The 26,985-nt window shown below is 43.0% G+C and overlaps 1 protein-coding gene across 1 annotated transcript in view; it reads left to right on the top strand.

The window, feature by feature from the left end:
- AP3B1 (adaptor related protein complex 3 subunit beta 1) overlaps positions 1–26,985 on the top strand; it is a 128,490-nt gene that overhangs the window by 44,262 nt on the left and 57,243 nt on the right. Inside the window, exons 7-13 of the mRNA XM_075847526.1 lie at positions 6,002–6,184; positions 12,715–12,870; positions 13,842–13,939; positions 15,172–15,226; positions 15,305–15,376; positions 19,254–19,316; positions 24,083–24,215. Coding sequence (XP_075703641.1) covers positions 6,002–6,184; positions 12,715–12,870; positions 13,842–13,939; positions 15,172–15,226; positions 15,305–15,376; positions 19,254–19,316; positions 24,083–24,215 — 760 coding nt within the window. The remainder of the gene's footprint in view (positions 1–6,001; positions 6,185–12,714; positions 12,871–13,841; positions 13,940–15,171; positions 15,227–15,304; positions 15,377–19,253; positions 19,317–24,082; positions 24,216–26,985) is intronic.

Below are 26,985 nucleotides of genomic sequence, written 5' to 3'. Positions count from 1 at the left end.
ATTTCTCAAACTAGAGACTCTAATGAACTCAGTTGTGCAGCGGGGCCTCCCACTTCTCTCTCTTCTCTGGTTAGAGCCTGTGTGTGCTGTCCACTGAATGGAGTAGTACACACTGTTGTAGGAAGTCTTCAATTTCTTAGAAATGAAGGCTATTCCATGCGAGAAATTGCCAAGAACAAGAATAGACTGTCGAGTTTCACATGAAAGCTCTCTTTTTCTAGCCTTTTTGAGAGTTTAATCGAACCCACAAATGTAATGCTCCAGATTCTCAACTAGCTCAAAGGAAGGTCAGTTTTATAGCTCCTCTAAACAGCAAAACTGTTTACAGCGATGCTAACATAATTGCACAAGGGTTTTCAAGTGTTTTCTAATCATCCATTAGCCTTCTAACACCGTTAGCAAACACAATGTACCATTAGAACACTGGAGTGATGGTTGCTGGAAATGGGCCTCTATACACCTATGTAGATATTGCATTAAAAACCAGACGTTTGCGGCTGGATAGTCATTTAGCACATTAACAATGTATAGTGTATTTCTGATTAATTTAGCGTGCGTGCAGATAGATAGATAGATATAGAGAGAGTTAGGCAGCACTGGCAGCGTGTGGGTGCAAGCTCTGAGGAACAGACCAAGTCCCAGGTATATACAAATCGAAAAAATGAGCAGCAACTCCAGAGATCAAGTGAAAAAAATGGGTACTTTATTGCCCGTGCGACGTTTCAGCTCCGTCCACTGGAGAAAGGCTCCAGTGGACGGATCTGAAACGTCGCACGGGCAATAAAGTACCCATTTTTTCACTGGTTCTCTGGAGTTGCTGCTCATTTTTTCGATTTGTGTATATGTATGTATGTGTGTGTGTGTATGTGTGTATATATGTATATATATATATATAATGTATGTATGTAAGGGATTTGTCTGACACAGCTTCTGTGTCGACGCCTGTGGTTAATCAGTCTGCATCTGTTCCTAGGTCTGCTAGAGTGACTCGATCTGCTACCACTCAGGCTGGTAGGCTGAGGAGTGGGAGAGCCTATCGCAGCCTGGCCAGACGGTTCTAGCTCCCGCCCTTGGTCCACTTATACCTTCATATGCTGCTTGTCCTTTGCCTGTGATTCTCTTATTTTCTGGCTCTGCTGTTCCTGCTGTTACCATTGACCTCTGCTTCATATTGACCCTGGCTTGACTGACTATTCTCCTGCTCTGTATTTGTTACCACGTACACTCCTGGTTTGACTCGGCTCGTCCACTACACTGTTGCTCACGGTGTTGCCGTGGGCAACTGCCCCACATGCCTTAGCTTTTGTGTTCCCTTGTCTTGTTTATCTGTCGTGCACATATTGAGCGTAGGGACCAGTTGTACGCCGTCGCCTAGGACGGGCTGTGCAAGTAGGCAGGGACTGAGTGGCGGGTAGATTAGGGCTCACCTGTCTGTCCTCCTATCCTGACATTACAATATATGTGGTGTGTGTGTGTGTATGTATGTGTGTATATATATATATATATATATATATGTGTGTAATATATATATATATAATGTATGTACTTCATGGGTATTCATAGCTGTATATAATACAGAATATTGGATAATTTGGCACCCCTCAGGTCTCATTAATGCCAGATTATATGAATTTTATTTTGCTTGTGATGTACGTACGTACGTACGTACGTACGTACGTACGTACGTATATCACAAGCAAAATAAAATTCATATTTTATAATCTGGCATTAATGGGATCTGAGGGGTGCCAAATTATCCAATATTCTGTATTATATACAGCTATGAAGTACACACACACACACACACACATTTTGCTTGTGATATATATATATATACACACACGCATTATATGAAACATATTCTGCTTGTGTTCTACTGTCGGGTGTGGTGTTTGTTTTCAGTGAGCAGAGCAGCTTGCCAGCGGGAATAGGTTTGTTTGATTGAGAAATACTAATGCGAAATAGATTTTTGTTTGTGCAAATTGCATCACTAGGAAATAGCTGAGTACTTTATTATATCCAAAATGAATGAAAAAAATTAGACGTCAGAAACAAAATTTGTTGGATGAGCACAGAATTGTTTTTTCCACTTACCGAGACAAGCAAGGAATTTACATTCTAATCTAGAACCAGACGTTCGCTGATAGAAATTGCTCTTTTGGCTCGCACTTGACTTTCTTTGAGGTTCTTTACTGTTATGTCTGATTCTTTTTAGATTGTAATAGCATTCTGCAGAACAGCGCTCTGCGGGCCGTGCACGGTGTATCTGAATACATCGGGGGTTCTGAGGTGTTCCAGTTGGTGGGTTCGGAGATTTGTGGACAGATGAAGGTGTTAGTGCTGAAGATGGCAGCTCTTAATGCAGTGATTAATTATTGTGGCTCCTGGCGTGCCTAGCCATGATTTCCAGCTGCCGAGTGGCTTTCTCCTGAGTGAAAGACAGGGTTAGAAGCATGATCCATCTTGGGGACCTTGAATCTGACACTGTGTAGATGTTTTCCACATAACGTATCTTGGTGCCGGCATCATTTGTAGATCCTTGTAAGAAAGCCGTGTATGTTGTTTTTTTTTTTTTCTTTTGAAAGTAAATGCTAATCTATTGTTTCCAGTTATGTCCACATAAAGTGTCTCTGCTTTTGGATAGAATTGACAGCTTCATTCTACTTCTACTGTTGAGTAACTTCACTTTATTTATACTTTAGCTACATCAAGTTTCCCTCCTATGATTATAGTCCATAGCGCATTATAAATTATAATTTTTTTGCTTTTGTTCCGTGTGACAATTGATCAGTCTCTGTAGAAGGCATGTCCTGCTTCTATGCGTTGTGGGGGATTGTCTATCCAACAGGCAACTAGGAAGGGTGTGTCTGTCAGCACAATGTTGACAGATCTTCAGTGGCAACATGCAGAATCCTGAGTACAGGATAGGTAATGTATTGTGCATGAATGCAAAGTATTTATTCTAGAATTCAACTGTAATATTAGGTTCAAAGTGAAGCTGCCTGTCCACGCACGTTGGCTTACTATTATGTCAAGACGATCTCGCAGGTACTGCTACTGTGCCCGCACGCACACTCGCCATCCATCTTAGCGTCTTCTGCATTGACTAATATTTGGGATCAAGTTGGATAATCACGTAATAGCCACTACTATCTATGGCAGTTGTCACATTTTAACTTCTGAGTCCCAGAACTGGAGCAGGCGGATGGGGAAAGGGGGAGGGGAGACACTGTAGAAAAGTTAATTAAAAACCTCTTATAGTTTCAATGGTCCTTTAATTTTTGCGACCGTACTGGACAATCCCTTCTCCTTATGACTTTATACTATTAATTTTGTTTTTATTTTGTGTCTTTTTCCTCATGTCTATTGTTGTACAAAATATCGCCCTCAAGTCCTTTATATTCTGGTTTACTATTAACCTGACCAGCCAAGGGACAATGTTCACTATCGTGGTGGTGTCCTTTTTTTTTTTTTTTATTTTTTTTTTTAATCTGCCATGTAAATTTGAGTTGATGCCTAATCCAATAGTTGCGTTCCTTTATTGTTTACCTCCAATTAGTGATTCCGGTATAGTAATGAGCTCCCAAACTCCATCCGTTACATAACATTGTGAATAATTGAAGTCTCGGCATGGTCCGCTACCTGATGATGTTATAGATGGGTTTTATGTTGTTGTGTGCGCATAGCTAACTCTCTCTCTTTTGGCCTTTTTCATGCTATGAATGACAGGAAAAGCAAATTATCCTAAGATGCCTGATGTATTTTATTTAGTTCCTCCAAGTAATCAGATGCTTGGTTTGTGGATTGAGTTGTCTTCATGCTGGTACCAGCAGGTTCCTGTATGTGGACGGGGCTGGAGTCAATAAATGCGACTTCACGCTTATACTGATTGGTAATTCATAAAATCCCCCAAGGACTTCCAGCTTGCTTAGCATAATAACAAGTATATATTCTGCTCTGTTTTCTTTTTGATTGTTATGTTGGGTGCATATTAATACACAGAATGCTGGCCAAATACTACAGGAAGAAAAATATTAGTATTCGTATTCAAATAAAAAATAAATTCTTAAGACTTTCATAAAATTTGTGTTTTCATTCAATTACTATTTAAAGTCATTTGGGAAATTGACGGCACTTACAAGTAATCCTGTTTGCTTTCAATGACTAAAAAACCTTTGTTCCACTGGGGTTTTGTTTCGCTCTTTGTATTTGCCGTATATGTTGCTAATGTTTGTGTGGTATATTTATAGAGTGGCCTCATGATCGCTTGGTATGTGCGGAAAATGACCTCTTCATTATGCATGCTTGACTGACTTGTTCACATGAAATATAGGCACTTCTATGCGATCCTATAAATCCTAACATCCATGCCATAGTTACAGGGGCCCAGAAAGCTGAGATATTGGGATATATGTACCGGTCTGCGACATGGAGAGGACATTGGTTATTGGTGGCACTCCAGCTACATTGAATATATAATAAATGCAGAGAAATGACCATAGCAGGCGTTGTCCCAATCTGCTCTATTAGGCATTGGTGCTCCATTTGTTTAAAGACGTTGTCTATCTAAGCCAAGCATTGTCCATATGGCCTATTAGGGCATATTTTTTCACTGAAAGGAAGATGGGGTACAAACATAGGGCATTACCCACGTATGGATGTAGAAAAAGTAAGTTCAGGCTATGCTCCTCTGGTAATGTTGTGCTAGGAGCACGACACCCCTGTAGATATGGTCTTAAGTTTTTTTTGTAGAATTTTCCAGGGATCTGCAAGCCACGGTTTTTGGAGGATACAAATGCTTTTTGGCGTGATATGGTGCTGATTTCTAGTGTCGCATGGCGAAGAGGCACTTTGAACTTTGATCTACACAGTGTCTGCCTCTTCACCATGCGACATTAGAAACCAGCACCATATCACGCCGAAAGGGAACAGTGCCGATCCTAGAGCTGATTTTATTTTTTTTATTTTTAGGTATTATCTGTCCAAGTTGCCACTCTCGCAACACAGCTACTATTAGGGCATATCAATTCTGTAGAGAAGAGTCCCCGCATTTGGGACCCCCCCAGTCTGTGCCAGCACTGGCTGACATGTAATGCTGTGATTACAATATAATTTGTATGCCTAGACACGCATTCCCCTGCCGATGGCTTCTAATTGTTGGGGGTTACAGAACCCGGATCTGCGGCGATCAGCTGATCGATGCACTAACTTATTTTTAAAATGAGGGTGGTCTTTGCAGAACATACTCTTTAAGAATGGTCACTGATGTCTGCTTCCTGCCTTTTTATTTTTAAAACCTTTACACCACACACCGCAAGAATTGCTAAAAGAGCTTTAAAATCAATGTATGGAAAAAGTTGTCTCAACTTGCCAACCCCTTGTTTGAAGCCGCACCCACGGCGATCCGCTTGGCGCACAGGCCAGGTCTGCTAGTGAGAGCCGCACTTAGTCTGATCTAGCTCATAGAATGGGGTGACCTCTCTCTGACTTCCATATGTTCTAATAGGGCAGGGGTCAGCAGCCTTCGACGCTTCAGCTATTTTTAAACTACAACTCCCAGCATTCCCTGACAGACAAAAACTGTATTATTGCAATCAAAGGCTGTCAGGGTATTATCAGAATTGTAGTTACACAACAGCTGGAGTGCCGCAGGTTGCTGACCCCCTGTAATAGGGCATTTTTTAAGGAGTTGTTTTGTCAATTGTCATTAGACAACCCCTTTTGTTAGAAGCTTCTTCCAATGGTAAAATTACCCGATGTCCCACTACTGAGACCAATATTGATCAACTAAAATCTGTGGGGGAACCCTAAAGCAAGTATTCAATTCTCCTGTAGCGCCACCACAGGGGAAATGATAAACATTTAAGTCATTTGTCTAACCTGAGTTTCAGTGACCTGTACAATTTTAATGTTATCGCATGTTTTTAGCAGCTTTTATATCTTTATTCTGATCTACCGAATAGCTTTATGCATTTACAGTGACGTGTTGTACTTTTTTCAGCTAGTTGCAGGTAGTGTCGTGATGGCCTTTGAAGAGGTTTGTCCGGACAGAATTGACCTTATTCACAAAAATTATCGTAAGCTATGTAACCTGCTGGTTGATGTGGAGGAATGGGGACAAGTGGTGATAATTCACATGCTGACGCGATATGCTCGTACTCAGTTTGTCAGTCCGTGGACCGAGGTAAGTGTTGACAGATTTATGAATATAGAAGAATATAACTTTGAATCCAGATCCTTTTAACTGTGAGATTCATATAACATAACATATAATGAACCAGTCATATGATTAAAGGTTCACAAATTGTGTTAATTATACACGGAAAAATTAAAATTTCAGTGTTTTGCATACACTGGAGATGAATTCAGAAACGGCAGCAACAATAAAAAAAAAATAAAAAAAAAAAAAAAAAAAATATATATATATATATATATATATATATATATATATATATATATATATATTTTGTAGATAGAGATTTTTTTTTTTTTATACCATAGATGACACCTTACAAACTGAAGTGCCGTTAATGTGGCCGCGTGCTACCACTTGGCTCTTGATTTAGCATAGAGAGTGCACTTTCTAGCACTACTCTAAAGAGGAGTTTGTTTCTGCTGGTCAATATGGCTGCACCTCCTGTGCTACTTTTACACAAAAAAAAATCTACTTCGAGATGCCAATAAATAGATTAACAAGCTCTGCCTATTGCTCTAAGATCATATTAACTTGTACATAGCCAATTTTACGTTGTTAGTGGAAATTTCCTCTGTCGTTTCCCTTTCAGTAAGTCAGCTGTAGTCCACCGTTTCAGGGCAGTCTATAATGTGCGAATGAGATGCAGGATATAGTTTGTCACAAAACTGATTGTGACTGCATTACTACTGTATAATAAGAATTAGCCTGTATAATGCTAGATTATCTTACCAATGGTGGGGGAAATGGATATTCTCCACCTGTCCACTATGAAAGGCGTTCTACTTGGTATTCGAGGAGTTACTTGGTTAAAGAGGTACCCTTATCGTCAACATTTATGGCATTTCTACAGAATGTAAAATCACAGTAAAAGGCCATACTGATACAGTTTAAAATCAAGTTCCCAACAGGATGCAGACCAGCACAATGCTATATGAGGGAGGTCATATTGGTGCTAAATACTGATAAACAGCCGCTCACGCACCTTCATTGTGGCTGGTCTGCGTCCTGCTGGGAACTTGGGTTGTATCATTTAGTATGGCCTCTTAACTGGGATTTTACGTTTATTTAATGCCATTTTCTATGATTTTAGATCCACAGAATATGCCATAAATGCCTGATAGGTGTGGGTCCCCTGGGGACCCTCACCTGGTGGGAGAATGTGGGCCGTGTGACAGCATTTGCCTCTTTCCATCACTCCCATAGACTTGATTGGAGCGGGCCATGCGCAAATGCGGTCTCAACTCCCTTGACAGCATCCCATTTGAATGGACGAATTTAGTCCCATAGGGTCCTGTGGCTATCCCATAAATGTTGAAGACGGGAATACCCTATTAATATTATGCCATGGACACACTTGGTGCTTTTTCTAGAGGGGAAAAAAGCCAATCCAAGAGAAAATCCCTTTTTAATATATTTGTTCTTTTTTCAGTCATTGGTGGAGATCAGTATTGGTGTGGTTTATTTTTTTTATTCCTCCCTCTTATTGTCTTCCTGTAACAAGATTTCCTACGATTCCCAAGAGGTTTTTAATTTAGTTGATTTGTATCATTATGGATCAGAATTTAGGTAGTTTATATGTAAATGTAAGATTTAAGGAACAATTAAGTGTTGACAAAGCAGATTGCAGCCTTAGCAATTGCGTTGCATTCTCCATAATATTTCTAACTGACATATTTCATGATAAATAGCGGATGCCAAGTCAAAGCAGATTATACAGTGCACTAGCAATTCATAGCGCTGTCAGGGAGAAGACCGATTGACTTTACATTTACATATTAATGAGAAGATTTGTTAAGAGGGTGCTTGACTATGGAAAATAACAGCGTATTTATAGGGCACAACATTTCATAAATAGAGCTGATGCAGGGAAATGGAAATTAAACCTTTTTTAGGTTAATGAATTCTAGAGATTAGTTAAATGAACGTTAGCAGATTTAGTTGTATGAAAATCTACCTTGCACATGGCGCACTCTTCCTTTTGTGTCAAGTTTCACCACCGTCTCTCTGACTAATGACTTCCCATCCCATGTGATTTCTGTTTTCTCAGTGAATTGATATTGATGGTGTGTTGATTCCTGAATAACTTGGATGTGAGGGGGAAACAAAAGCACAATGCCACGCATATCAATGGAAAAGCTGGCAATTACAGGATGCCTTTGGCGCGCTGTTTAAAGTCTCCAATGGATGTGTGTTGTAGAATTATTCATCATTACATCCGCGTCAATGCGATCTGCTGAGCCGTGTTGTATTAGACCGGGGGGCTTGTAAGAGAGCCATAAATATGCCGCTGATTTGGCCAATACGAAGCATCAGTACGCTTATGCGGTGGATATTATATCCTTGGTTTGATGTATGTGATTTCTCAGGCTGTCATTGTTTTACTTGTAGGATATAGTGGTAATGGGCAGATCCATTTATACTGTAGATCAATTCTACTGAAAATAATGTCACAGGGCTCTGGTAGATCCTGCCAATCACTTGTTCTCTGGTGGTAAAGCGGATTGGCCATATTGGATCTTTGGACTCCCACCGAGCTGAGCAGCGACTGAAACAATAGCCTTACTAAATGTCCCCCCAAACACCAGTCTTTATCGAAAGAAAAGTTAGTTAGATGCACCTAATTTATTAAGAGGCGCACGGCGCTTAAACTAGGTGTATCTCCGGCCTGTTTTGCGCTATAATTTACATTTTACTTGCATACATTATATTAAATATATCGGGCTACGATGGCCCCTAATCCTCCTGCTAAGCCCTGCCCATTTTTTTTTTTTTTTTTTTTTAAAAGGTGGAAGTTGCAAATACATAGAAGTTGGTCAAGACAAACAAGCATGTACTGAGTGCTTTGGGGGATGACCCCCCCCCCCCCCCCAAATGTTCAACCTCTGTTAACACTTGCATTGTGCCTTCCATGTATAATGGAATCATCACCACTATTCTGGATCTGTTTTCAAACCGATACTGGTAAAACCCAACGCACCCCTATGAGTTATTGGGGGTCCCTTTTTCTTTTTTTTTCCTTTTGTTTCGTAGCAGTACGAATTATGCTTTAGACTGCAGTATTATTTCAATAGTACAATAAATGCAAACTGACCCCCCCGGTGACTACCCCGCCAAGTGCAGATGTGAGCAGAGCCTTATTGAATGTTCACAGCCATCGTAACATTAACCACCAAATTATTACTCCCTTCAATTCTCTTAAACATCTGTTCTAATTGATCCCTAGTTACTATGTTGGGATTAGAATTATCCTTTAATGAAAGTTCCATACCTCCAATAGTTAATTTGAGCAATTCTGTGAATAAAATATTAAGGTACTAAATTCTGCCAAGTAGGTTCAAAATGAGTGAGCAAGCAAATCAACGGGGAGAAATGTAATAATCCTTTTTCTCCCGTGCAGAGTGCCAGATCCATATGCAGGGCATGAATCTGGTGTAGCCTCAGAACTACACCAGTTATTTTGTAAGTAGTAGGGAAAATGTTTTCTGACCTATTTGTATGTGTCTGAAAAATTGGCGCAGGGGTCCCATAAATATTGTGTTAACACTATATTTTTTTATATATTTGTTAGAAAACTGGCATTTAAACTATTAAAAATCTGCCCAAATGTTTAATGACATTTGCAACCTGAAAAATCTCTAAATGAAAGTGAGCGGCAGGCGGCCGTCCTCCGTACAACGTTTAATTCTAGTAATTTGTGCTTTGGTTGCTTCGCTGTGGATCGTGTTCGGCTTGTTACTCATTTGTTGCGCTGTGAACCGGCGGAGACACAAGGAAGACATTATATGGCATTATACTCTGATAAATAAGAGATATCAATTATCGTTGTATCTTTCTGGGAGCATCTAAACTGTTAGAATAAGCTTGTGTTTTTTTTTTTTTTTCTTTATTATTAATGAAATACTTAATTTGCATACTGCCAATGAAGACAGCGGCTCGTGACCCATAGCGCTGACAGAGCGCAGTAAGCAAAAGCGTGATGTGTTTCATTAGAGTAATTGCATTACAAATCAACGCTGGTGGATTTTGTTAATGGAATTTTTCTACTGTTAAAATAAGGATCAGAGGAACAAATCGGCTCCGGCTGCGCTCTCGGTTATTTCCATCACCATGGTATTTACAGACATGGAAACTTTTAATGTTCATTTGCAGAAATTCCATAATCTCGGGGAAAATCTGGCTTAGTTACTGCATTGTGCAATCTGCACGACCCTGATGTCCGCATTTAGTACTTGGGAAAATTGCTGGCCTCTATATTCCCAACAGTTGCTTTGTTTTACTAAACCTGAAGGTAACCTTTTATTTCTTGATTAGCCGGATGGCCACCACCAGTAAGGCCACACTTAAAGCTTCGTCTTTAGTGTTCGCTCAGCTTTCCTAGGCTACGTTCAAATGCTGCAGTCATATTTGGGTTTTATTTTGTTCCAATGGTCAAAAGACTACGAAATGTGTGATCACAGACCTAGAATCACCAAAAATCAAACTCTTCTTGCTGTGACCATATCCAACCAATAGGGGAAGATATTCGTGTTGGTAAATCTAAGAAAACTAATTTTATGTTTTTATAGTTGAAATAAAAGTTTAGAGCTTCGTAAATCTACTCTTCTTGTACTCCTTTTGTGCTCTTTTTTTTTTTTTTGTTTTTTTTTCCACATTCAAACCCAAGGTGAAAGTAAAATTGTTGCTGGTTTCTTCTTGGAATCTGTATGTGTTTTATCTACACTGCAGACAGTTATGTGGCTTAAAGGGCATCTTTCACCATTCCACTCAGCCGAATGGGACATTCAATTAACATATACGGCACTATTAAGTCCCGCCCTGAATAGGAGCGGGTGCACTCCGGGTATGGGACCACTTTCTGGCTTGTTTTTCTGCTCCGTGCCTAAGGTAAAGGCATCTCTATTGGTTGGCTTATGGGGCCTCATCAAAACTGTCAGTCACAGGGGTCAGCAGCCTTTGGCACTCCAGCTGTTGTAAAACTACAACTCCCAGCAAGTCCTAACAGCCTTTAGCTGGGATACTTAAAGAATGTGACTGTCAGGGATGCTGGGAGTTCAAGTTTTAAAACTGCTGTAGGCTGCAAAGACTGCTGACCCCTGGTCTACAATCCATCTTTGTTGTGCATAGCAACCAATCCTAGTTCAGCTTTCATTTTCAAGAGCACTATAAGAAATGAAAGCTTCACTTTGGTTGCGATGAGCAACAAAAAACGTTTTTCTGTTAGACAGTTTGCATAAATCTTTCTCATTGGCGCAGATTTAGTATTCAAAATGTGTCCCAATTCTGGCGTACATGCTGTGCGCCACATGTATTATTTTAAACCCAACAAGGGACGGGGCTTAATTGGAAAAGGCCGTAAAAATTGTGTGCCAAAAATGCACCAAATTTTTGGCACAAAAGGTGGCGAAAACGAAACCACTTTGATAAATTTGGCGTGTTTTCTGTTTGCCTTTATAAGATTACGCTGTTTAAAGCTTATACGGTTGGAGCTCCGCTAAAGACAATATGGCAAATTTACTATTCCTGTAGAACTATAAACACATCTCCCACAATGCACAGCTCCGTGATAATCCAAGTCCAGCAGATTTCTGATTTTTAGCTTTCTGTCTGAACAGAGAATGAAAAAATTCTGCCAGCTTCATAGGAGTTAAAATAAGAAAACCGCCCATACTGACCTGTTGAATCTCTTCCAGGGGCCATGGTCCCTTAGGCTATGACGTGGAATTGGCCGAGAAACCGCAGCAGAAATCTGAGGCTGACCCTTCTGCCGCGCTTTTGCAGTAAATCTAGCCACATTTCTCCACGCATAAAGGCACAATTCAGTAGGGATTATCTGCGTGTGGCTACGCAATGCTGGTTTCGCATAACCGTGTCAAGAAGTGACATGGCACTACTTTTTTTTTTTTTTTTTTTTTTTCTTCCAGTGAACCGGTTTGAAATTACACCCACTTAAAATTATGCACCATATGAACATTGCGGACAACTGGAGGCTTTTTACAAGCATTTTATCACGGATTCCGACATAGAAAACACGTAGCAATCCACCTGAAAATTCCGCCGTGTGCACAGTGTTTTGGTCCTATAAAAGTCTGTTTACATTGCAGCAGCGATAATGTGCCGTAACAACCGCCATGGTCATCTGCCGTGTATACTGTAATCACTGCTGCAATGTAAATACAGACTTTTGGGGCACCACGGGATCATCAGCGCTGGAGCGGTGCGGTATTTAATGGGTGAATATGGGCAGTTTTGTTATATTAACACACGCATCTGACAGGACTTTTTTTTTTCTTTCTTTCTTTTAGGTTTGTAATATACTTTTACTTTTCAGGTTTTTTATATAATTAATGTCAAAATTGTATTGTCTTCTTAACAAAAAGCTTTGTGCATCTCTAGTCTATACCGACAAAATAGCAAGTCATACATTAAAAAGTGTAAGTGCTCCGTGTCCTTCATGACTTCCATCCTGCTGCTTGACTCCTGTTTCTCACTGACCAGACTTTACTGATGATCTTGTACAGGATGAAACTTCTGAAGATGCAGCTGCAAACAACTTTTATGAATCGGATGAAGAAAATGAGAAGCCGGCTGACCAGAAAAGGCCGTATTCTATGGATCCAGACCACCGGCTGCTATTAAGAAACACCAAACCTCTGCTGCAGAGCAGAAATGCCGCGGTACGATTGTGCACTTACCATCTAGTTATTTCTTACACAACTCCTTAGGGCTTGTCCACACACACCGGAATTGCTGCAGAAAATTACTGCAGCAATTCCGTTCAAAGTCCAAGGCTTTCCGCTGCGGCAAAAACACACAATTTTCTGTGGTTTTTAAGGCAAGAAATGGTGCGGAAATTGCTGCGTTTTTCCCAATGTTAGGAGATGGAGACCTCTGTGAAAACGCAGCAATTCTGCACACTTTCCGTAGCGTGAATTGACACGCTGCAGTCCGGAAAATACGCATCACACGTCCATTTCGGCTCGGAATTTTTACACCGCTTGTGGATAAGATTTATTAAATGTCATCCACTATGCTGCTACTGTATTCTGCTGCGTTTTTTCCGGCCGAAAAAACGCAACAATTCCGGAGCGTGTGGACTTATCATGTAAATATTTCTGGAGTTTCTCAGAACTGGAGATATGACTTCTTGTCAGCCATGCCTTAAAACAAACAGGCTGTGTTTTACCTAGTGCAGACCCTGAAGGGGTGTTCTTTGAGTTGTTCACCACCTCCCTCAGGCCCTACACAAGGCAGAACACAATGTACCAGTTTTTCCTGGAGTGAAATGCAGGACATTTGCCATTTCTTTAGTGGCTTATGTCACTCTCCAAATCCCAAGCGCCACTTTGAAAATGCCCAACGTTCGCTGAAAATGTGACGCGAACTTGTAAGAGAGGCGACACTATCTTATACTCTCGTGAATTGATGTTCTCCTCTCATACAGGCACTGTTAGATTTTCTGCAAACCAGTGATGGAGCAGTTATGGCTTCATGCAGAAATGGTGAGAGTCCTGAGGAAAAGACTGTCACCAATTTCGATATGGAGATAGACTAGGAATAAAAATCTATAATGTAGAATATAATTTACACAGGATAGAAATTGAATATTGACAATATCATTCAGATGTTATTAAAATATTTTTAATAGGTCGTAATGGCTGTAGTACAGCTCTACTGGCACTTGGCACCAAGATTTGAAACCATTATGATTGCCAAATCCCTGGTCCGTCTACTCCGCAGTCATAGGTATGCTGACATGTTGCTAACTTTTTTTTTCTTTATCTATGTGATTAAACATGCCTGCTCATGGAAGAAGGGCAGTGGCATAGCTACCTCCGTAGCGGCTGCTACAGAGCCCGAAGCATGAGGGTGCCCGTGCTGCCCGCTGGTACGGCCCACCCCATGACCGGAGGCTCCACTAGCAGCCGTTATAGCTGCTACAGCGCGACGCCACTGAAGGGGTTGTTCCTACAAAAAGACATGCATCCCATATCCACAGGATAGGGGATACATGTGGGATCGCTGGGACGCCCAGTGATAAGAACGGGGTACCGAAAGTCCCCCGAAGTTCTCGACCAACCACGGACTTCCGGGGTCTGTCGGCAGCTCTATAGAAATGAATTGTGCACCGGCCGCGCTTGTGCGCGTGCGTGACCAGTGCTCCTTTCATTTTTATTGAACTGCGCAGACCCCGGAAGTCCGAGGTTTCTCATGGAGAACTTCGGGGGACTTTCGGTACCCCGTTCTCCTTATCGCTGCCAGCTATTACACATGTATCCCCTATCCTGTGGGTAGGGGATACATCTCTTTTGTAGGACAAACTATAGGCCGTTTTTTTGGGGGGTGGTTGGGGGCTGTATGGCGTTACCTACAGGGGGGGTTTTGGGGCTGTATGGCGTTATCTACAGGGGGGCTGTATGGCACTATATACAGGGGGGGTTTGGGACTGTATGGCACTATATACAGGGGGGGTTTGGGACTGTATGGCATGATCTACAGGTGGGCTGTATGGCACTATATACAGAGGGGTTTGGGGCTGTATGGCGTTATCTACAGGGAGGGGGGTTTGGGGCTGTATGGCGCGATCTACAGGGGGGCAGTATGGTGCTAACTATAGGGGGCGATGTGTGGTGGAATCTACAGGGAGGCACTATCTACAAGTGGGGATGTGTGATACCCAGGGGAGGGGGGCCCGGTCAAAAGTTTGCTATGGGGCCCAGTCTTTTTCCTAGTTACGCCCCTGAATAAGGGAATACATTTTTGCCCCCTAGGACTGCTAACACTACAGGAAAAACTGCTGCACTGACTCTTCTGTCTTTGGTGTTTTTTTTGAGTCATGGCTCACGCACCAGGCATAACAGTGTATCCGTTTTTCCTGGAGTGTTCCTTTGAAAGTGCAGTATTGTGTCCATGTATGTTACTGTCATGACGTATGATAAGCTTGATCCCATTCTCTTCCTTTTTGTTGTTTTTCTTAGGGAGGTGCAATACATTGTGCTTCAGAATATTGCAACAATGTCCATCAAGAAGAAGGTAATGACGCTGGTGCAGGAGATGACACCTGAAATGAACGCCGACTATTAATGCAATGCTTTCATGTTTATTTTGTAGGGTTTGTTTGAGCCATTTTTAAAGAGCTTCTATGTTCGATCAACTGACCCGACTATGATCAAAACTCTAAAGGTAAGATCAAGCTATTTAGCAAAGTGTGCGAACAGGTAACATTTGAGCTCATGACAATCTTTCATGTTTGTGCCACCCACTTGTTTTGTATAAACAGACAGACTTCTATTGCGAACTCTCGTATAGACAGCCAGTCATCAGAACATTATTGGTTGGAAGTGGCTTATATCTGGCCACGTTGCAATCAGATATAAGCCATTGGTCTCTCTAGAGCACATGTTATGCAGTTGTCTTCATACCTGCATTGGAAATTGGGCAGTGATGTGAAAGTGCACATTGCTTGTTTTTCTGAGGACGTCTGATTGTTTACTTGACTACAAATCCTGACGCACCACTAGTAAAAAATAAATAAGTAGAAAAATCCTTTTCATATCCTCTGTTAATGTTTGGCAGTTAACCCCTATCCGCACCACAAAGTACTACTGCATCGTGGTGAGGGGGTGATGTACGATGTGATTGCGCTGTTCCTGGCCATTTAAACCCTTAGATGCTGCGATCAATCACGATCGCAGCATCTAAGATGTTAAAAAGAGGGGAGCGCCCCTCTCCGATAGCTCACCCCTCTGCAACGCGATTGGGGGTGCCGATGGCCGTCATGGTAGCCCAGATGCCTAATGAAGGCCCCCAGGGCTTCCTTTCTTCATCTCCTGTTAAGCCCTGTAAAAATAATAATAAACTGCAATACACTAGTATTGCAGTGTTATGTACCAGCGATGACTGGTTCAAGTCCCCTAATAAAATGTGTAAAAAAAATTGTAATCGTTTTTACTAGTGTAAAAAAAATATGTTTCCTCTAAAGTAGAGTAAAAAAATAAACAAAATTGGTATCGCCGCGTCCATAAATGTCAGAATTAGTACAATATACCATTATTTAACCCGCACAGTGAACGCTGTAAAAAATGTAACCGCTAGAATCGCTGTTTATTTAGTCACTTCACATCCTACAAAAAATGAATTAAAAGTGATCAAAAAGTCTCATGTAGCCCAAAATTATACCATTAGAAACTAGCTCGCCCCGCAAAAAAAAGCCCTCATACCGCTCAATCAGAGTTATGGCTTTCCGAATGTGGCGACAAAACACAAATTTTATTTTCAAGTTTCTTCCTTGTAAAAGTAGTAAAACATAAAAAAAACAATATAAATTTGTTATTGCCGTAATCTGACCGGTAGATTAAAGTTAACATGCCATTTTTACCATACAGTGACAGCCGTAAAGACTAAACCCCTCAAGTTTGAGGAATCAACTGTTTTTTTTTATTTTTTATGGTGCATTATATGGTACAAAAAATGGTTCAGTGAAAAACTACAACTCGGGACGCAAAAAACAAGAAAAAAATAAATTGAAAATCCCAAAAATGGCTGTGATGGGAAGGGGTTGAGGTTCTCTACTTTGGACAATCCCAACTTTTTTGAAGGGTCCCTTGACAATAAAATGACTACAAAGTTTGCCTCTGCTTGGACACCCAGAAATTTGCTTTAATCTGTGGGAAAACCTGCCACTGAAGGGGTTGTCCACTACCGGACAACTGATGACCTATCCACCCGATAGGTCATCAGTATATCATTGGTGCGGGTCCAACACCAGGAACCCGCACAGATCAGCCCCTCCGGTGGCCTGCGTGCATTTGATGTTTGGGTTTAGATGTTTGGAGCCGGAAGCAGTTGGCTTCGTACATAACATAGCTGCAGTACGGCAGCTCAGCTGTTATTCCGTGGCCGGAGGCAACTGCTTCCGGCATGTTACGTCAGATGCCCGGAGGCAGCTGGAATGGCTTAACTGCATGGTCTGGGTGTACTGATGACCTATCCGGTGGATCATGTACTGCTGATCTATCCGGTGGATAGGTCATCATTTGTCCGGTAGTGGACAACCCCTTTAAGTATTTAACTTACCTGCAGAGCCACCACAGGAGAAATGAAGCATTATATAGTGCCCATTCAAATCAATGAGTTGTCTGTGTAATGCAGGACAGGACAAGTCCTCCCGAGCAACAGACGCTCCTAGTAACCACTTCCTACTCTGGCCAAGACATGTGGGTCCTGAACAGAGGAACCCACCCCCCTCTATTAAAGAGTAACTGAACTTTCGCAGAACTTTTGGATTGTTGGAGGGTACTAAGCACTCTGCACCTTTTGGCTGTGATCGGCGTTCCTCGTTAGACGTCGAGACATTTATGACATATCCATGGAACTCGCAAGCTACGCTGTTTCCGTAATTCATGGTCGGGAATCACACGCGTCAGCCACAATGCAGAGCGGTAGAACAGGGTTTATGGGGCCCAGTTCTAGAGATAGGTGGGACCTTCATCTATCTGACATATTCTGTCGATATTACACAATTGCCTTTGATGGGAAAATCCCTTTAAGATGCGCACACATTGAACGTCCGATCAATGCCGAAGGTGCAGAGCTCTCGGCTTAGGTGCTTTGGCCCTTTTTTTTTCAGTAGTGGTGGGGGTTTCAGCACCTGGACCCCCACCGATCAAAACCTCTGATACGTCTCTCAAAACTTCTGACTCATCTTTCATATACTTTTTTAAAGTTCAGTTACTCTTTTACTCAGTTTTCGAACACCGTATATAAAAATTGATTTCCTAAACTAGACAACCCCTGCAATGAATAGAGAATTAACTTTACAGTTGGCATACCCATGCTTGCTCACCTACTTCATTAACCCCTTAAGGACACACCCAATTTTGGCCTCAGGACAGGACAATTAATTTACATTTCCCTCTTTGCATCCCGATGCTCATAACTCTTTTTTATTTTTTGTACGACGTAGTTGTATGAGACTTTGTTTTTTGCGGGACGAGTTGTACTTTATGTAGGTACCATTTTTTGGTACAAATACATTATCAATTAATTTCTATACATTTTTATTTTGGTGAAAATGCAGAAAAAAAGCAGTTTCGCAGCAGTTTTAATATTTTTTTTTACACCATACACCGTTCATCATAAATAATGTTATACATTTGTTGTACAGGTTGTTACGGTCGTGGCGATACCAAATATGTCTATTTCATGTTTTGGGACTTATATTTTAAAAAGTTTGTTTATTATAACAAAAATTTGTGTTTCTGTGTATTTTTTTTACTAATTTATTTATCATTAATTTTTTTTACATTCATTTAACTTTTTTTTTTTAATCCCATAAAGGGATTTATCATTTTGATTTTGTAACTGTAATGTTCTGGCATAGATCTATATGCCAGTACATTAGCCTGTGTAGTGATTGTACACAGGCAGTTGTTAGGACACACCTCAGTATGCCCTAACAGGAAATAAGTTCAGACAGCCCTGGGGTCCTTCACTGGACCCTGGGCTGTCTGCCCATACGAGTTGTGGGCTTTGATCGCGTCACAGTTTTCTGTGACGCGATCAATGTGCAGTCCCCCCTCCTTGAACGCCGCGATCAGCTTTCATCACGGCATTCAAGGGTTTAACAGCGGAGAGAAGATGTTTCTCTCCTCTCCGTTGTCAGAGCGGGGCCGTGGTTGTGTATTACAGCCGTTGCCCCACTCTCGATCTCGCGCACAGACTGCTGTCACACAGGACGAGTATGCTCGTCCTAATGCGCAAAGTGCTCGCCGCTCAGGACGAGCATACTCGTCCTGTGTCGGCAACCAGTTAAAGAAACACACCAGGCAAAACATACACGGTTATGAGGTGCCTGACCCAGGGATATGCACAACTTTTTTGTGCTCCTTAAATCCCTGTATCATTCAACGCCCCTTCAGTACCAGCACTAGGCCTGACCCAATGCCCTGCATGGTTCAATTAATATTCCTTTTATCTGACTCCAAAAGATCCTTGTGTTTTTGTCTAATAGATTGATAGGTGTAATTCCATACTCTGATACCTAGATCTTTATTTGCAGCTTGAAATACTGACAAATCTGGCAAATGAAGCGAACATCTCCACTCTTCTCCGTGAATTCCAGGTCTGTATGTATTTAAGCACATTACGGTTATATAATTATGGCTATTCAGGCTTTACAGATGCAGGAAATTGACTGACTGACTGACCACTATTAAGTGGAAACTTGTGTCACCAGGCAGACCTATTTGTATTAGGAAACCTATAAGTTTCCCGAATAGTTTTCGATCTCCTAATCTGTGTCTGGTGCAACTTTGTAATTACATTTTATTAAAAGTAATTTTAATTTTTGAGATACAGCTGCTTTATTTGCTGTATACAGAGCAGCTGTATCTAGCACTGAAACCTGTCTCTGACATGCAGGATCAAGCTGTTATCGATCACCTCTAAGTTCACTGAACCCGTCTGTCTCGCTCACCTGATCAGGTCTCCGCGCAATAGACAGCTGCTGTGCATCCAGGATACAAAGCAGCTGTATCTGAAAAAGTACAAATATTTTTTAATAACCGATTCATTACAAAGTTGCACCAAACACACTGATACACTGTTTAATAAAAAAAAAGAAAAGAAAAAAATTGTTTTCAAATGTGTACATAAATTTGAAGGTCTTATTACATGGCCGTGAAAAGTAGCGCCGATCAACGTATGCAGCTCGTTGATCGAAGCTCGTGAGCAATGATCATTAATGTATGGAGACGAGCGATCGTTACTACGATCGCTCGTCCCCATACGTTTTCATCATGTCTACAACACGTCCCCCTGTTTACACAGGAAGATGTGCTGCTGACCACAATAATATTTCTTGCTACGATCAGCTGATGAATGAGCGTTTGCTCGTATATCAGATGATCGTTGCCCTGTTTACACAGGGCAATGATTGGGGGCGAGCGTTCATATGAATGCTCGTTTGTCCGTTCATTGGTCCGTATTAAATGGCTCTTACCTGACCTGCTTACAGCCGCCGGCTTGGAGCTATTGAAGCAATTCGCAATTGGTTGGATGCCGATTTTGTTTTCTTCTTAGAGCTACTTCTATGGAAACCGAATTTTGGCACTGCTGTAAGTAAATGGGTTTCTTACAATCTGTTTACATGGTAAACCTATAGGGCATGTTGTGGTTTCTAAAATCTGCAGCATTCCTTAAAAATAGTGTGCTTTCTGAGAGAAACCCCAGCAAAAAAAACTTGATGCGGTCACAGCACGGTCTGCCCTGTCTTTTTAGAATAAGAAAAATGATTTTGTAAAGATGATTTTTGTTTTGTACGCTCTATTATCTACTTATAATACACAGATATTCTGTTCTATTACAGTGACATATCATTCACATCAAACAGATTTCAGTTGATCAATGGCTTTGGTACCATAGATGTAACAATTCTCTTTTGGTTGCACCTTGTGGAAAATCATTATGTCCCTATGGGGCAGTGACAAGGAAGGGAAGGACACTCTGGTCCTAAACATTGATGGCATAGCCTTAGGATGCCCCATTTAGCAAAGTACCCCTATAAAATCCAACGTGTCTGACCCTTGTCAGACGCCCAGGGACTGTTGCTAAGCCTTGTAGAAATTAGATTGTCATTGGATCCCGACAAAACGTACAAGATGCATATCACAAATCTCATGTCTGATGTTTTGCTTGTTGCAATAATACGTTTGGTTTGTGTACCTTAGAGAGTATCTGTCAGGTCAAGTAAATACTTGTATATCCCATCAAATAACAATGCTGAAGCAACTTGTCAATGGGGCATGTCCCTAATCAGTCTAAAGCCCCTATTACACCTATTTTGGCCGGTGCCGCGAGTGCCGATCAACGAGATATCGTTTGCTCCTGTCACAATGAGCTATGGATGGAGACGAGCGGTGGTTACCCCAATCGCTTGTCCCCATACATTATCATCATGTCGGCAGCGCGTCTCTGTTTACACAGGGAGATGTGCTGCCAACATCAATGATATTTTACCTTTTTTAAAACTATACGATCAGCAGATGATCGAGCGTTTGCTCGGTCAACCGCTGATCGCTGCCCTGTTTACACAGGGCAATTATCGACAATGAGTGTTTTATTAACACTTGTCTGCCCGATAATCGGCCAGTGTAAAACCCCCTTTATACTGTTTGACACGGTCAGCCCTGATTAGAGTGTGTAGGGACATGACCCATTGACAAAGGAAATTGTAAGATGCAGTTTTTAAGAAATTCATAAATTTCCTGGAAGAGCAACTGAGGAACTGCACAACACAGAGCTCTAAGAAAAAATTTGTTTTATTAAGAATGCAAGTATTTACTAAAACAGACTGTCCAGTCCCCTCTCCGGACATAACATACTATATTCATCTTCGAATTCCTTCCCTTTTTTATAATTTTAAAGCGGTTGTCCAGTTTAGAAAATCCATTTTTATATACCCTATTAGGTTATTATGAATTAGAGGGGAGGGTGGTTTCCTCTGACCAAGAGATGAGGATCCTGAACAGAGTGGAGAGCAGTTACAAAGAGTGTCTTGCGTTACACAGACAACTCATTGATTGGAATGGGCACTGTGTAATGCTTCGTTTCCCCTGTTGTCGCGCTGCAGGGAAATTAGACACTGCCAGGTGTCTCCACAGATTACAGCTGATTGCTTGGGGGGGGGGGTGGGGTCACTTTGTGATCTGCTTATTTTCACAGGACCCTTTTACAGGTAGGGATTGTCCATAGTGGAAATCCCCTTTTAATTTCTTCAGTATAAACAACCTGTTGGCTAGTCCCTGACTAGAACGCAATTGCCATAATGTCTTGGTCTGAGTAATAAGAGTACGCCGGGGCCTAGTAACGACATTAGTTATGCATAGGGCTTATTGGGATACAGGACTAATAGTAGTCTTTATTATGGGGTTTTATTCTCCAGCTGTGTCCTGTGGTCATTTGATTGGCAATGGACAGAATCCATTGTCTGTGTAAGGGGACACAAGTGAAATATAAAGACTTCATATTACCACGGGCACATTTAGTAAATGATACGTTGCCCCTCAGTGGACACCTCTCTCTTTATATATATTTTTCCTTGAAGACTCCTTTGAGAGCTGAAATAGGGTAGTAATAAAGTTACTTATTGGAATGTTTCACCAGTGTGTCCTTACATAGAGACAATGGCCTATTATGAGACCGGCAAGTAGTACCCAATAGTCACTGCACTATAAATAACTTTCTCAATGACATTTCATGTGTACGGTAAATTTTTGCCTTTCCTAAGCTCCGGTTATACGGAAGAATAAGTCTTGCTATAAAAAAAAAAAAAAACCCTGCTTTATCTGTTCTAAACTCTGACCACACACACAGGAATGTCATAGCAATTTTTATTTAGGTTCAAGCCCCGATGTTGGATGCCGGTAATGTTTAAAGGGCATCTGCCATTAGATCTGATATCGCTCACGTCTGACACCTATAAGATTGGCAAACAGAGATGAGCTGGTCATTGACATTCGAGCAACAACTGCTGTTTCCGTGCAGTGGTCTGCATTTGTATCGCTCCTCCGCCCTCTCATTCCTTATGTCCCATCAGGACAACCCCTGTCCATATGCCCTATTATTCTTTATGAGCTCTAGCAGACTCGGGCCATCCATGTTGTTCATGGATGGCCCCCATGTAATACTACAGGTGTTCTCCACGTCACCTGGCAGAATCAGTGGCACTCCCATATTAAAGAGGTGGTCTGTGATGCGACATCGCCTTTTTAAGGTAACTGCCCAAATAAATTGAGCGGCCCTAGTCAGCTGGGTTGAAACATTGCACATATGGGTGAATAAGGAAACCTTTATTTCACATTCTTTAAAATTTTAGGTAATAAATTTGTAACTAGCACATACAAAAAACAGTGCAGCATACAATACGCCCAAACAAAGTGTAAGCCATAGGAGCAAGAGCCCTGTCTAAGGAATCTTCCTATTTGTAAGCGCAAGTTCACACAGCATTTTTTTTTCAGGAAGAAGAAATGTGCCTCAATTCCTTTGCGTTTTTTGCCTGCAGTTTTTTTTTTTTAAGACGTTGAATCTAATGCGAAAACCACTTAAAAAAAACTCCACAAACGAGCGCCGCAGGTTTTCTTTGCCTTCAATGGGAGGCCAGAGGCGAAAACCACTCAAAAAAAGGGCATGCAGCATTTTTTTTCTGCGAGCGGCCGGAATCTGCCTGGGAAAAAAAGTCTCTGCCTCTCATTAAAACCTATGGGGGTAATTTGGGGCCTTTCTTGGCGCTGATTCCATCGCGGTTTCCCTGTCAGTCAGTGCCAAAAAACGCCATGTAAAATATACCTAAGGAGTGCGAGGTGGGAGAACGCTGGTAATCACCCATATGCTGGCAGGGAAGTCTCAGACCTACTGGCATAGAGGGGGCGTGAAGATGAACATTGCTGGGACATCTGTCCTTTCGTGACCGTTTCGCTTTTTCAGTACCTGTCGGAACCAGTGTGATCATTTAGTTTGGAGTCTTTAGAAAAAAATATATTTGTGGTAATCTTCATATTTTGTTTTTTCCTCTTTGGTTTTGTATTGTCCCTTAGCGATAGTGTCGTGAAAGTAAACGCTATTCATGTTTGGTTTAGTTATGTCCATGCCGGGGCCTCTGTATAGGACGCGAAAAGTAAATCCTTTCAGCAGCCAGGGGGTCCCCAGAGAGGAAAATGGGGCCGTGGATTCTCACACTCCAGCTCTGTCAAATGAAATTGTAGAAAAGGGAATGAATAGGGCAGATTGATACTTCATTACGATGTGAATTCACTTGTCACTGAGCTGCCCAAGTCTGTAATGCAATTTTAAAGTCCTCGTGTAACGGGCATAAATCTGTTTTATTTTTAGACCTATGTAAAAAGTCAGGACAAGCAGTTTGCCGCAGCCACAATTCAAGCAATAGGAAGATGTGCCACCAATATATCCGCTGTGACTGACACGTGTCTTAATGGCCTGGTGCACCTATTGTCAAACAGAGACGGTAAGATAATCCATCTTTTCGGTCATTTGACAACTTCCAATTGCTTTCTATACGTTTCAAAGTTTGCTTCACTTAGTGCCTGGTGTACGACGTGAGTGTCTTCTGCTTCTTACACTTTTTATATGTATTTTTATGTTTGTTTAAAAGGGTTTTCCTGGAGAGACCAACGCTGCGAAATACACGCTTTCTCTGCCTTTCATTGATGTCAATGGCAGGTCAGAGACGGAAACACCTGAAGGAAGAACATGTCGCTTTCTCCAGCGAGCGTTTTTTAAAATCAGTGGGAGGCGATTTTGGCCCTTTTTTGCCACAGTTTCCAACATGGTTTCTGCTGCAAAAACCGCTGCAAAAAACTGTGTGAACAGACCCTAAAGAGGACCAGTCCGCTCCTGAGGTGTCTGTGTTAGTAAATACTTGCATTTCTAATGAAATGTCAAGGAATTGCATATAGCCGAGTTCGACGGCGTTCGCACAACAGATTAACATGCACCAAAAACTACCCGTATGTCGCACCAAAACCAAGTCAGGAGAGCTCACAGGCCCGCTTTAAAAAAACAAAACAAAAAACAAGCACTTGTCTATGAATCCCCACACGTATCCTTATGACCACACTGCAACGAACAGAAAAGAGAACAGGAGAGATGTCATCAGGGATTCTCAGTTGTCAGTGTAGGTTTTTGGCCTAGACTTCAAGCGATCTTCTCCTGTTATTTATTTTTTTGTTTGCCTGGCATACAGAGAAATATACAAAGTAAGGCCTCATGCACACGACCGTAAAAACACCCGTTATTGCGGGTCATAATTACGACCCGCAATAACGGGCCCATAGACTTCTGTTAGTCACGGGTACCTTCCCGTTTTCTCACGGGAAGATGCCCGTGCCGTTAAAAAAAAAATAGAACATGTTCTATTTTTTAATTTTACGGGCCGTGCTGCTATGCTTTATAATGGGAGCACGGCTCGCAAAAGCGGCCGGCTGCCCGTGGCCGGCCGTGCCCGTAATTACGAGTCGTAATTACGAGCACGGTCGTGTGCATGAGGCCTAAGGCTCTATTCAAGTGACAGGGTCCGAGTCTCGGACGATAAAAAACGGCCGTTTTGGACCGTTTTTCCCGGCCGTTTTGCATCCGTTCCGGGCCAAGTTGCCGTTTTTAACGCCTGATTTTGACCCGTTTTGCATCCGTTTTTTTTCCCTGTCCGTTTTAAAATCGGATGAATTTCATTTTTTGACACACACTCTTCCCCCCCCCCCCCCCATAGGTGGTGGCGCGCAGCCCCCCCCGTAGGTGGTGGCGCGCAGCCCCCCCGTAGGTGGTGGCGCGCAGCCCCCCCCGTAGGTGGTGGCGCGCAGCCCCCCCGTAGGTGGTGGCGCGCAGCCCCCCCCGTAGGTGGTGGCGCGCAGCCCCCCCCGTAGGTGGTGGCGCGCAGCCCCCCCCGTAGGTGGTGGCACGCAGCCCCCCCCGTAGGTAGTGGCACGCAGCCCCCCCCCCACCCCCGTAGGTAGTGGCACGCAGCCCCCCCACCCCCGTAGGTAGTGGCACACAGCCCCCCCCCCACCCCCGTAGGTAGTGGCACACAGCCCCCCCACCCCCGTAGGTAGTGGCACACAGCCCCCCCACCCCCGTAGGTAGTGGCACACAGCCCCCCCACCCCCGTAGGTAGTGGCACACAGCCCCCCCACCCCCGTAGGTAGTGGCACACAGCCCCCCCACCCCCGTAGGTAGTGGCACACAGCCCCCCCACCGCCGTAGGTAGTGGCACACAGCCCCCCCACCCCCGTAGGTAGTGGCACACAGCCCCCCAACCCCCGTAGGTAGTGGCACACAGCCCCCCCACCCCCGTAGGTAGTGGCACACAGCCCCCCCCCCACCCCCGTAGGTAGTGGCACACAGCCCCCCCCCCACCCCCGTAGGTAGTGGCACACAGCCCCCCCCCCACCCCCGTAGGTAGTGGCACACAGCCCCCCCCCCACCCCCGTAGGTAGTGGCACACAGCCCCCCCACCCCCGTAGGTAGTGGCACACAGCCCCCCCACCCCCGTAGGTAGTGGCACACAGCCCCCCCACCCCCGTAGGTAGTGGCACACAGCCCCCCCACCCCCGTAGGTAGTGGCACACAGCCCCCCCCACCCCCGTAGGTAGTGGCACACAGCCCCCCCACCCCCGTAGGTAGGGGCACACAGCCCCCCCCCCGTAGGTAGGGACACACAACCCCCCCCCCCGTAGGTTGCGGCACACAGCACCCCCCCCCTACCTGTCTGTAGATAGCGCCACCGTTCCATGCACTTCGCACTGTGAGGAGAAGGAGAGAGAGCGAGCGATGGAAGACATGGCCGTCACTCGGGACACATTCCAGTGGTGGCGGTGTATTACCCGGCCCCATAGACTTCTATGTGGGCAGGGAGAACGGCCGAAAATAGGGCATGTCCCACTTTTTGACGGCCGGGTTTCCCGGGCCGTCAAAAAATCGGTCGTGTGAATATCTCCATTAGGGGTCTATTGTTCCTACTGCGGCCGTGTGATGGCCGTTTTATGAACGGCCGTCACACGGCCGGGAAACCCTGTCGTGTGAATAAGGTCTTAATGTGGAGTTCCTGTCACATCATGGCTCCAGTGTATTAATGGTGCCCACTAAAATAAGCTGTGTCTTGTAGGATTAAAGGCTATGTACACCTTTTGAAATGTTTTTTTTTGTGTGTTTGGTGCAACTTTCTAAATATTTTTTATTAAAGATTATTTTAACTTTTTGAGATACAGCTGCATTGTATCCTG

Source organism: Rhinoderma darwinii, chromosome 1 (genome assembly GCF_050947455.1).
Source record: "Rhinoderma darwinii isolate aRhiDar2 chromosome 1, aRhiDar2.hap1, whole genome shotgun sequence".
NCBI classification, from domain to species: Eukaryota; Metazoa; Chordata; class Amphibia; order Anura; family Rhinodermatidae; genus Rhinoderma; species Rhinoderma darwinii.
Note: the sequence above shows the minus strand (reverse complement) of the source record. Positions and strands in the feature narration are given on the sequence as shown.